The sequence below is a fragment of the Mauremys reevesii genome, linkage group 2 (assembly GCF_016161935.1).
Source record: "Mauremys reevesii isolate NIE-2019 linkage group 2, ASM1616193v1, whole genome shotgun sequence".
NCBI lineage: Eukaryota > Metazoa > Chordata > Testudines > Geoemydidae > Mauremys > Mauremys reevesii.
The window spans coordinates 229,305,010-229,317,678 of NC_052624.1; the positions used below are offsets into that span (position 1 = coordinate 229,305,010).

Below are 12,669 nucleotides of genomic sequence, written 5' to 3' on the forward strand. Positions count from 1 at the left end.
TAGGAGAGGGTGGATGAGGTTCTGTGGCTTGCAACATGCAGGAGGTCAGACTAGATGATCATGTTGGTTCCTTCTGGCCTTAAAGTCTATGACAAAACACTCCTGCTATGGGATGGAGACTCCTGCATCTGATGGGCATTTGGAGGAATTGAGGACATCCCCAAATCCTGTGCTTCCTCCCCAAAGATATTTAAAAGAGAGAAGGGAGCAGGTTTCCTCAGTAGTAGGCAGGCAAGTGGAGCAGGGACCCCAGCCTTACCCCACACACATCTGCCTCTTGCAGCTGAGGAGCTGCACACTAACAACTTGCTACCTAGATAGACAAAAAATATTGCCTCCAGGGAAGAGGAGAGATGGCAGCAGTGATGTACTGCCAAAATTTTAACAAGGGGCTCTCAGAAATGTTCTGCCTCATGTGGCATTCCCTGGGCAAAATATTCCCTTCTTAAAATGTTTTTTTTTTCTCTTAAAGTGTTGACTAGCAATATATTTTGATTGAAAAATGACTTTCATAAATAGGCACAATCCAGAAATAGGCATGAAACTCATAGCTGCCTAGCCGATCAATCTTTACTATATTAAGAGTACAGCCTGATTTCTGTGTATCTTTATATTTCCCTGCAGTTGGTATTGCATATGTGGTGATAATCATCTCCAAACAGAAAATCTTTTAAATACTGTTGGAAAACTCCTGTAATACCAAGCTCAGCTATTCTATTACGTTTCCAATTTTTAGTTACGTCCTATGAGAATGCGTCGTAAGATAAACCTTTCTGCTAGTTTTTTTTTAAATCAGGCTTGTCCAATGTAATTTGTTTATTTTCTGTTCTTAGTTATCACTACTAATCATGCTGTAGTCCCTGCTGAGAGAATACTTATATACTGAGAAATGCTAATAACTGTTGGTTCAGAATACACAAGCACAGTGCTTGTACACAGATGCTTAGCAAAATTAAAGTGCATGCCTTTGTTTTTGGCTAGTGATCTGCTACTTAGTTAGTGGCCATGATAAGTTATTAGATCTGGAATACAGCTCTTTTGCATTTTAGAATGTATTGGGTTCAGAATTAATTAGCTAACTATCTGGACTAGCAACCCATATTCATGAGTAATCCTGGATCATGCAATTCAGCCAACTTTTATGTGAGTAAAAGCTGCAGCATCAGGCACTAAACTAGGTTCACTGGGAATTCAGGGCCTAATTTTGATTTCTACTATGTTGTTTTACATTAGTGTAACCCTGTTGAATTAAATGGATTCATGTCTGATCTAATCTAATGTTAAATGATAGAGTAGAATCAGACCCTCAGTATTAAGATTTTAGAATACAAGACCTTCGTAATTTGTTATAAATCAACTCTTTTCTCTGCATGGAACCATATATCTTCACTAAAAATGATAAGCAGAGGAATTTAATAGCTCAGTACCAAATACTGCTCATAGCAAACAGCCTGAGTGTCCCTAGGTTATGTTACAGGAATTTCCATGGAGGTTAGGGATGGGGAGAAGCAGATTTCCGCCCCCCCCCCCCACACACACACACAGGTCTGTCCTGTCCCTTACCATGGATTCACTACCCGAGCCTCTGCTCTTTCTTTGGAATGTCCCCAGCTGGGGTCCATGGTGGTAAAGACACTCTGTAAAGCATCCCTAGTCTGCCATGCAGCAGGACCACATGAGTCCCATTGCTTCCACAACACTATCTGCTGTTGGGGGAGCAATATTCCCTTCCCTCTCCCCAGCCTGTGATTTTTCAACTCGAATACTGAGGAACTGCTGCAGCAATTTACAGCATTCACTTAACAACTGCTTCTGGCCCTTCCATGTAAAGAAGTGCACCTTACTCTGCAAGAAGTCCCCATGAAACCAAGGAGAAAAGGCCCTAAATGTGAAAACTAATGAAAAAATATATTTAATTGAAACATATCTTTGTAGTCAGTGCATGCTTTCATGGGGAATCAAATACAAAAGTTGTACTAGAGAACAAATTGCTAATGCGAAAGAAATAAAGAGCCTGGGTTGTTATGGGCAGCATCTAGTGCTAAAATATTGCTGCAGTTGATACAAGTATAATGTAAAATGAGATTCTTCATGATATGTCACTTAGCTGCATAAATGTCCAAGGTACAGGAGGGAATTTGGCAATTTTAACTGAAACACTCTGAAAAGAACAAAAATAATACATACTTTGTACAGCAACATATATATGTGGTATTTATAGGTTTATTGTGTTAGGGGTACAGATTATGTTGTGTGATATAGTGTAATTAGTGAGTTTAATCAACTTTAGTTGTCTATTATACAAAGAATTCTTTGTTGTTAAAATTACAATTCCCTGTTCATATAAATTATTGGTTTCTATTTTCTTTATGTAATTAACCAACAAATGATTTCTAACTAGGAGTGTTTGTTTAAAAAGGCTATAATGAATGTTCCATAAACTCTTTTCCTGTAAGCAGTAGATATTAAAAATTTCCAGGTTGGCATTCTGATGTATTGGAAAAAGTATTTAAATGAGGGATGTTAAGTATTAGCATAAATAGGGTAGCTGTGCTTAGTTTTAAACATGTGCATATTATTTCATCTGAGACTGTTATGGCCAAATTCAGAGCTGAAATTAATGAAGGAGAGAGGAGTATGTGGGATATAAGTCCATGCAGAATTCAGCCTATAATTTAATTTCTAACGACACTAGTGTCTTAATGGAAAACAATTCTTATACTGTACTTTGAGGTTTCTGAATGTTGCCCTCTAAGACTGCTAGCACTTCTGTTTTCCCAGGATGTTTTGTTTTAACAGCATTCCAGTGGGAGTCTAAATTGGTTTAATTAAATTAAAGCTGCTTAACTGTGCTACTGTACACACTAAAGGACAAGCAGGATTTTGTTTTAATAGTTAAACTAATAATAAAAATAAGCTACAGACATCTTGGCAGCTGTACTTAGTTATTTGTCACCCTAATCCATTTAGAAATACTCTCCCACATTCTACCAAGCCATTATTCATGCACAGTAACTGAGCACAAACCTAGACACGCATTAAAATCTATACAAAGTATAACTTAAACCCAACACTTGTTCTGTAGTCACATTTACCATCCTGGCAGTTAATTTACAGGTTTTATTTTCTCTGAGATTAATTATGCTCCAATTAATTAGATGAATGTGCATTACTACTTTTCTACTTCTTTGGAACAGTTTCAGTGCCTGGGGTGGAAACACTGATGGAGGATGCTGATGAATTTGAGAGTGCATCTCAAATAACAGGACCTGTAAGTATCTTCATTTACAGATGTGCCAGTCTGCCAAAACAAGCTGTTGAAATAAGACTTTATATAAAGCTGAAGGGTATACATGAAAAATAATACCTGAATGATGAATTCTGTGGTAATGTTGATTCCTTCAGTGGGGCAGGGGAGGTACTACCTTGAAACTATTTTTTTTCCCCCTGCACACTTGGAACCATACACGTCTCAATAGCAACATAGTTCCTATTGAGAGCAGTGGAAGTTCCACACATGGATCCAAAGCATTGTATGCAACTCTGCTATTAAAGGTCAAATAACTATTTCACTAGCTTGGTAGTTTTTGCTTTATGCTCTATTGATGACAATAAATTAATCTAATTCTAAATTTAGTTATGAAATTTGCATTTAACATCTCTCAAGACAATTTAGGCCATTTGATATTGGGTGCTAGGAAACAAATAGAAAAGTGAAAGAGGTACTTGTTTAAAGTACCTGATTAAAAAAACAAATAAATGAGGAAATGTTAAATCTGATAAAATTTGAAACAAAGTTCTTATTTTGGAATGCAGTGGAATGTTATAACGGTTGTAGAAAATATAGTTAGAGCTCAAACTATCTGAAGTCCAAAGTGGCCATGTGTAAAGACTGAGAGTAGAGTATATGCCCAAGTAAATTACTATTTCTCAAGCAAACAAAACAAACTAAAAAGTAAACTACTGCCTCCTACTGGTGAAGTTTAGAAACTTACTTAATTAAGCTTCATGCTAGTATATTATGAAGTAATAAGTGCTGCTCACATACAGGAATTCTAGTTTGTTATATCCCTTAAATGCAGATAAGGTGTAATGAATCCCTTTCTCCTAAGTGAAAAGTAAGCCAATCCAGTTGTTGTTTGAGCTAAGGAAAGAAGGGCCCTATTGCTAAGAATTAGCATATCTGTAGTCTATGATCATACAACCACTTAAATAATAATACTAATATTTAGCCCATACAATACCTTACATCCAGTGATGTCAGAGCAGTTCACAGACTTGAACTGATTTTAAGCCTCACAACACCTGTGTAAGATAGATAGGAACAGAGATGTATTGCCAAAGGAATAGGAGAATTTTGTGGGTTGGCTTGAGGCTCCTGTTAATTTCCCCAGTTATGCTCTGCTTCACATGGAGCTAACAGCACGCATTGTAATAAATTCACTTTATTTTTTTTGTATTGAATCGAAAACCATGACTATCACTTTTAATTTTCCCCCCTTGGCAAAAATTATAGCAGGCGGTGAGGAGGACAGGTTTCCATGGCCAGCATTTTTTAAAATGTAATTTAATGAAGGAGGGAAGAGATAGGGAAGAAAAAAAGTTCAATCCATTTATCAAACAAAAGTGATAGCATTTTACAGCCTTGCATATTGATTATTTTAGATATAGATGTAACTGTGTATTTCATATACCCATATCTCATTTAGATAGGGTTACCAGATAGCAACTGTGGAAAAAAAAGGACGGAGTGGGGGGTAATAGGCTCCTATATAAGAAAAAGTTCCAAAAAATGGGACTGTCCCTTTAAAAATGGGACATCTGGTCACCCTACATTTAGAGCTCTGCTAGTCATTCATCACCTTATCTTTGTGTCTAATGGCATTTTAAAGATTATGATGTCCAACAATGTCTAGGAATGTGAATGGATATTTTTGTGGGTTTTTCCAAATATGGTTAAACAAGTTACACGTACACATTAAAACATAGATATCCTCAAGAAAGAAAGGCTGATCCAGTGGTAGGGCATTTGTCTGGGACTCAAGACCTAGGTTCAATTTCATGCTCCCTGTGACGGGGTTTGACTCACCACCGCTGGCGCCCTCTGCCATTCACTCCAGGAATTAGCTCTTGCCTGCTGCAGAGCACCCTTGACGTGTGGTAGCTCGCCCATTGTCTCTGCTCTGTTGTCCTGGGAACCCGCATTTCTCCCTGATCGTCAGCATCCTCTTCAGGACAGTCTTCATCCACTTCAGGACACTGCCCTCTGGCAGTGCCCACTACTCTGGTCTCACCCCATTCTGGCGGAGGAGGGGGTGTAGTTAACAGTAACAGTTAACTTGTTTGCCCTGCCTCGGTGACCAGCCACAACTCTAGAATCTGGCCCCTCATCTTAAAGGGGCAGGTCACAGTCTGTCTTGGTCAATCTCCTCGGTGGCCAGGGGCAATGCCAGGGTGGAAGGGGGGGACCCAGGCCCACCCACTACTCTGGGTCCCAACCCAGGGACCCTCTAGCGGTGGCCTCCCTCTGCCCTCCTTCTCTCCTCTCTTGCCCTCTTAGCTTCCCTGGGCCACTTCCCCTTTGACCCTATGCACCTTCTCGACCCTTGTAGCAAGGGCCACAGCCTGACAGGTATCTGGGCCGTAGTCCCACTCCACTTCCCCAAGCCTGCCCAGCACTGCTCTGTCCAAGGTGCTGCTCCAGAGCTAGTCCTCCCTCACTAGTCAGGGAGTCACTGACTTTGCCTCTGCTAGGCAGCCTTTATATAGGACCCAGTCTGGCCCTGGTTGGCTGCCTCTTTCCCTGCCCTGATTGGCTCTCCTCAGGCCTTGGCTGATTGGCTGCTGGTCTGCGCAGCCTCTGGGGCCTGGTTTAGCCCTTCTTCTCAGGGGGTGGGGCACCACTCCACCACACTCCCCCGAAGACTTCCTTTTGGTAAGTTACTCACTGTGACAGTTCTTTATTGGAAAAATATAGTGATAAATGCTTACCAGGGGTGTTGAGGACAAATATGTACATTAAATAATGTAAAGCACTTAGGTACTTATAGGATCCCCTTCACCATAGTATAGGGTTGCCAGCTTGGTAGTATTTAAAAACCAGACACTCCAGCAGGAGAACCGGAATATCCCCTGCCCTGCCTCTTTCCCCCAAGGCACCACCCCTGTCCTGCTTCTCCCACCCCCCCAAAGCCCTGCCCCTGTCCCACCCCTTCCCTGAGGCCCTGCCTCTTCCCCTGAGGCCCCGTCCTGTCCACTCCTCTTCTCCCCTCCTCCCATCTCACTACTTTTCCTCTCCTTTCCCATACCCCCCTGCCCGGGTCAGGAGGAACTTGCCTGCGGAGACAGGGCTGGAAGCTGCAGCCACTTGGCACAGGTAGGAGATGACCTTGGCTGAGTAGAGGCACATGTGTGATGACCCAGTGCCTCACCACCTCCCCTGCCCTCAGTAAACGGACTTTGCATGTCCGGTCAGTAGATCTGACCAGACACTGTGAGGTCCCCTTTTCAACTGGACTTTCCGGTTGAAAAACGGGCACCTGCCCACCCTACCATAGTACCTAAGATTGATTAATAAGAGGATTAAAAATTACAGTAACTTTAAAATCTATAAATATACACACTGATTTATTTCCACATAAATAACCTCAAAAACATATATAATGTAAAAGCTTAGGGCGGGGAGAGAACAACTATATTAATCAAAGACTTCTGAGAAATGGAACCATTTTTTCCGTTATAGTCACACAGTTGGATATCCCCACACACAAGAGTGGCTAAATCTGCTAATCCAGTTCCACTCTTGCCAAATTCAATGCTAAGAATGTCTTCAAATGCAGTAATATGACTCTTTTGGCAGTTAAACTGGTTTTTAGCAGAAATTTCTCTGGAGCCTTATTTGTATTTGACAAGTTTGTTTTAATTCCTCCTCCCCTAATAAGAATGACCTGTTGTGGGACAAATCAACCAGCATTAGGAAAGAAGGGTCTTTAGGCAAAGAGTGGGAACTGAGAGGAGAGCTAAAGGAGTTCTTTTCAGTATCCACAACTTAGAACTCATACATCAGCCTTTTGCTTTGGACATGCCTAAAGCAATGCCCATGCCTGTACTTTGAAAATCTTGGGGTAGATCTCAGCTGGTATAAATTGTCATAGCGCCATTGAATACAACTTACACCATCTGAAAAACTACCTCATTATGTTTTTGTTGGACCCTTAAAGGGATAGGATAAATTATACATTTACATTTCTTTTTTACAATAAAGATCATGACAAGCTAACTTTCTGACAAGCTAATAATAAACTATTATTATTAATGTTTAACATGAAGTACTCTGTTTAGTCTGTCAAGACTGCTGTATGTCAAAACTGGAAAGGGCATATTGTAAAGTGAGATATCTAAAGATTACTGGTCTCTCTCCTTCTCTTTGCTGTAGAATTTTACCTAATATCCAATCAACAGAAAACAAACAGGAAAGTTACTAAGTTATCCTAATCTCTGAATTTCCCAATGCATTCCCATATTTTGTCTATCTGTTGGGGCTCAGTCTTGCAACTATTTACTTCTGGTGATAGGACCTGTAACTGAGAATAGTCAATATAAGACTAGTGTGACTTCAGTAGGGCTGCTCACACCAGTAAGTACTATTCCCAATAATAAATGTTTGTGGGACTATAAACTTTTGGGGGACAGATGGACTTTATTTTATCTACTGTACAACATTAAACACACTGATGCTAAGCAAATAATAAATACTAATGACAAGTAAATTGATGCATTTTAATCAATAACGTGATCTCACCATTCCAGTTTTCTGCTGTTGTATCTAAACTAAAATTGAATTTATTAAAATACACTTAGTGATCTTTCCCAGTTAATGACCTCAGCTGGAAATTCTCATTCCTGAACTCTTTCTAACACAGCTTTTATATACATTTCATAGAAGAAAGATATCAAGGTGAAATGCTTGGCTTTTACTTATGTAATTTTGCAGTGAGACAGGTTGTTTTTTTTTTTTTCCTTAAGATAGCAAAATTCTGCAAAAATATTTCACCTGGCAAACTTTAATTCTAGCTCACTGACTTTTTTTTAATCTAGAAAATAAAAAATAAAATATCAGAGGACATGTACTGATACAAAATGGGGCACATGAACTGGACAGTTAACACCATATAGTATGGTAGTTATCTTTTGTTTCAGAACCTGGAACAGGCCGGGCTTGTGATTATTTTTGTTTTTCTTGCAACTCTTTGTAGTCACTCAACTGTCTTGCATGCTGACATAAAAACATTTTTTCTTTGCAAAAAATGCTTGTGAGTTAACCCAATTCAAGTGTAATAAATGGAAAGAAAGTCATCTAACTGCAAAAGGCATTTTTTGCCATTTATTTCTTACTGTGAAAACAAATACCCAATAAATTGTTTTATACAGGTTTATTGCTTTAATTTTTTTTCTCCTGTTTGCTCTGCTAGTTTATTGAGAAAATACACACACACACACAGAGTAGATTTTGTTATGGTATGTATAAAAAAAATCCTTAATGGTAATTAAATTTGTGGAACTATTTGAGGCTTGATTGTACTAGGAAAAATTAAAAGTTTAACACTTTGATGTGCATTAAATATGACTATTTCCAATGCTATATAACTTAATTTGATTGCAGATACTTTGCTATTCTTTTCCACTATTTTTTCATGAGGCTCAGTTCCCAAAAACACTTAAACATGAACCTAATTTTAAGCATGTTAATAGTCTCAATTATTCATGTGCCCAATGTTCAGTACTTTAACATAATGCTTAAACCCTTTGCTGGATTGAGTCAGCATTGAGCAGGATTGGGGCCTAGAATAAGAACTATTCTTAGGTCCTGATCCTGCACTGCGAATAGCAGTGGCACATCCCTGCACCTGTGTGAACTGAAAGTACTATTATTTATGTAGCACCATCAGTGTACTAAGACCAACTTTACAAACCTGAGTACCTGCTGAAACCAACAAGAGCTCCAAATGCTTGACACCTCTGAAAATTAATTCACTTTCGTAGGTCACTAAACATGGATTTAACTGTCAAACTTTTAAGCACTCAAATCTGAATTTTGGCTTTAACATTTCAATCTCTGTGTCAAATCTAATTAATATTATTACACAAAACAATTACATGGCTAATATGTCCATCAGCTGTTATAGCATCACTTCATTTCTGTTAGATACTGTAAGACAGCGATGGGCAAACTATGGCCCGCGGGCCGGATCCGGCCCTTCAGGGCTTTGGATCCGGCCCGCGGGATTACCCTTGGTGGTGCTGCGGGCCCGGCGCTGCTCTCAGAAGCAGCCCCCGGGCCGGGAGGCAAAGGGCTCCATGTGCGCACGCAGAGCCCTCTGCCCCCCCCCCAGGGGCCGCAGCACTTTCTGGAGTGGCGTGGGAACAGGGCAGGCATGCAGGGAGCCTGCCCTGGCCCTGGTGTGCGCCACTGCCACCCCTGAGCCACTTTAGGTAAGCGGCACCGGGCTGGAGCTCAAACCCCTCCTGCCCCCCGCCCCCCAACTTCCTGCCCTAAACCCTCTGCCTGTACCTCGCACCCCTCCTGCACCCAACTCCCTGCCCTGAGCCCCTTTCTGCACTCCTGTGCATTCCAACCACCTGCCCTGAGCTCCCTGCTGCACCCTGCACCCCGTGCACCCCAACTCCCTGCCCTGAGCCCCGTCCTGCACTCCGCACCCCTCCTGTATCCCAACCCCTTCCTGACCCCTCTTACACTCTGCACCCCTTCTCTGCCCCAATCCCTTGTCCTGAGCCCCTTCCTCCACATCCCGCACTCCACCCCCCCTGCCCTGGCCCTGCATACAATTTCCTCACCCAGATGTGGCCCTCGCCCCAAAAAGTTTGCCCACCCCTGCTGTAAGACATAGTCAAGGTACAAAACAAAAATGGTCCATTAATAATAATATAGCTAGTACACGGTCAACCATTTGTTGTGAAGTTTTTATATACAATGGCTCTGATTCTATATATTCTCATGTGGGTGTTTGCAGGATAGAATTCTAAAGGCATTGGGTTTTGGAGGGTGTCTCTAGGAGAATGTGTGTGAGATATTGACTGATTGGTAAGACTGGAAGTCCCACCAATCTCCAAAAGCTTTCAAATGCTTTACTTGTATTTTCTTAAAACCTGGACAAACTCTTTTTTGTTTTTCCTTCAAAAAAGCATTGTGCCCCAAACTGGACCTGTTAAAATAATTCTGTGAATTTTCCTGCTTAAAAAAATAAGCATTGGGGCAGTTTCATTGTCCTTAAGTGCTATGATCTTGTATTTTTTCAGATGTTTGCTTCAAAATTGTCATGTCGTATTACAAAAGGTCAGAGAAATGACACATTTAAAGTCTCTAAAGTTCATCCTTCAGTTGAACACTTTGACCTAAGCTCTGTGGCCAGAGAGTGAAATGGACAGAATTTTCTAACAATGGTGTCTCTTGTTATAGTCACATTTTGCTGAATATGGATGCTATTTCTTGGCAGTGACACTGAATTTAATTAAGTTGCTTACTCCACGTGCTAACTCTTGTTCTGCTCAAAGCAGAGAAAGCAAAGAGAAACCAGAGTCTGGAACATCTGCCTCTTTCACACCTCTGCCTTCACTATTCAATGAGTTATATGGAAAACACCATGATTAAAACTTAAACATTTGCCTGTTTCTCACTTACACATTTGCCAAAGGCACACATTGGCAAAAATTAAGATTTTTGTACGCCAATGCGAGGAGCCTAGGTAACAAAATGGAGGAATTAGAGTTACTGGTGCAGGAAGCGAAACCAGATATTCTTCTTCGAGTGATTGCTCCTATGCATTCCATGTAGGTGTGCGCGCCGTGCGTGCACGGCTCTCCGGAACATTTTTACCCTAGCAACTCCGGCGGGCCGGCTGGGCGCCCCCTGGAGTGGCGCCGCTATGGCGCCAAATATATACTCCAGCTGGCCCGTCCGCTCCTCAGTTCCTTCTTGCCGCCCGTGACGGCCAGTTGGAACAGTGGAGTGCTCCTTTACCTCCACAGCCCTAGCGTTTCTCCGTTCTTTAGCATAGTTCGTTAACTTAGTTTAGTTGTTAGATTAATTGAATAAGTTTAGTTAGTTATAGTATCAGTAGGGAATTAGAGGGATTAACCCCTCTTCTTCCTCAACCGGTGCGGGCTTATGCCCAGGGCACCGGGATTCAAGCCCTGTGCGGCTTGCCAGCAGCATATGCCCGTGGATGACCCGCACGACTCCTGCCTGCGCTGCCTCGGGGAGTCTCACAGAACTGATAAGTGCCCAAACTGTGCAGCCTTCAAACCCCGAACGAGGAAGGAGCGGGACTCTCGCTTGAAGCAGCTCCTCATGGAGGCTTCGCTCCAGCCTCCCGCGCCGACCCCACCGGCGCCGAAGTCATCCTCGGTGTGCAGCGCACCGGCGGCACCGAGCCGCCCCGGTACCGAGGCCCCTTGACACCCGGCACCGACATCCCGGCACCGCTCCCTCTCCCCAATGAGGAAGCATAAGACGCCGAAGACGACCTCAAAACATCCTCCGAGGTCGTTAGCCCAGCCACCTCCGACACAGGCTGTGGCGGTGCACAAACCGTGCACGGGGCCGTCGACTCCGGCACCCCAGAGGCCGTCGAGTCCGGAACCACCCTGCTCCCCGGTACCAGCCGAGGTCGAGCTGCAGCTCCCGTCCACGCCTGAGGCGTTTGCGACGGCGAGAGAGCTTATCGAGCTCACAGAGGCACCGAGCCTCTGGCCCCCGGCACCACCGGTGCGGGCTGTCCAGTCGGTGGGCAAGCCGGCAATGATACGGCCCCTGACCCCCGACAGACGGGATGGATGACGCTCCAAATCTCAGACCCGGTCCCGATCTCGGAGGCGGTCACCGCCACGCCGATCACCGTCGCGGCGCCGCTCCCCGTCTCGGCGCCGGTCGCAGTCCCGGTACCGCTCAGCATCGCGGTACCGGTCGCACTCCCGGCGACGTTCCCGCTCCCGTTCCCGGTCACCGAGTCGCCGGCACCGCTCTCGATCACGGTCACCCAGTCGCCGGCACCGCAGGAGGTCCGGCTCCAGAGCCCATTCTCGGCACCGAGACTCCCGGAGCCGCTCCCGACGCCGTCGGTCACCGTCGCGGTCGAGCGCCCGACGCCGTTCGAGCTCCCGGCACCGTTGGTCGAGCTCCCGGCACCGGTCGAGCTCCCGGCACCGCAGCGCACGCTGGTCCCGCTCTCCGATGCGGTACCGCGATGACCGGCACCGAGCCTCCGCGCCGCTCAGAGACCTGCCACCGGCATCGGAGGCACACTCGGGTGTCGCCTCAGCTCCACCCTGGCCCTCTCGTCAGCCCTCGATCGCTTCTCCCGAGGGCAGTGGTGCAGACTTTGGAGCCGAGTCCCAAGGCCGGGAACATGGACCCCATCAGTGGGGATTTTGGGTTCCCTGGGACTACCATGACCCTCGAGGGCTTCCCTTTCCCCCGAGGCAGGTGGGAGCGGAGCGTCGGGAGCCAGAGGCCACAGTCAGCAGGCCTCCCCCATCACCAACGGGAGGGGCCACATTGCCACAGGATCCGACTCAAGATCCAGGTTCCGTGGCGGCTGAGTACCCATTGGAGGAGCAGGCTCCTGACGAGGTACTCCCAGGTCGGTCCTT

General features: G+C 44.3%; 1 protein-coding gene and 1 long non-coding RNA gene across 8 annotated transcripts in view; one reads left to right on the forward strand and one right to left on the reverse strand.

The window, feature by feature from the left end:
• The window catches only part of LOC120397155, an 84,707-nt gene extending 78,979 nt beyond the window's left edge, over positions 1–5,728 (reverse strand). Inside the window, exons 1-2 of the long non-coding RNA XR_005593693.1 lie at positions 5,596–5,728; positions 5,090–5,300 (exon numbers count right to left, since the gene is read on the reverse strand). This is a non-coding gene — a long non-coding RNA (uncharacterized LOC120397155). The remainder of the gene's footprint in view (positions 1–5,089; positions 5,301–5,595) is intronic.
• Positions 1–12,669, forward strand: part of C2H8orf34 (chromosome 2 C8orf34 homolog) — a 292,844-nt gene that overhangs the window by 201,953 nt on the left and 78,222 nt on the right. For all 7 annotated transcript variants that reach the window (XM_039522706.1, XM_039522711.1, XM_039522710.1 and 4 more), the window contains exon 10: positions 3,198–3,271. In XM_039522706.1, coding sequence (XP_039378640.1) covers positions 3,198–3,271 — 74 coding nt within the window. The remainder of the gene's footprint in view (positions 1–3,197; positions 3,272–12,669) is intronic.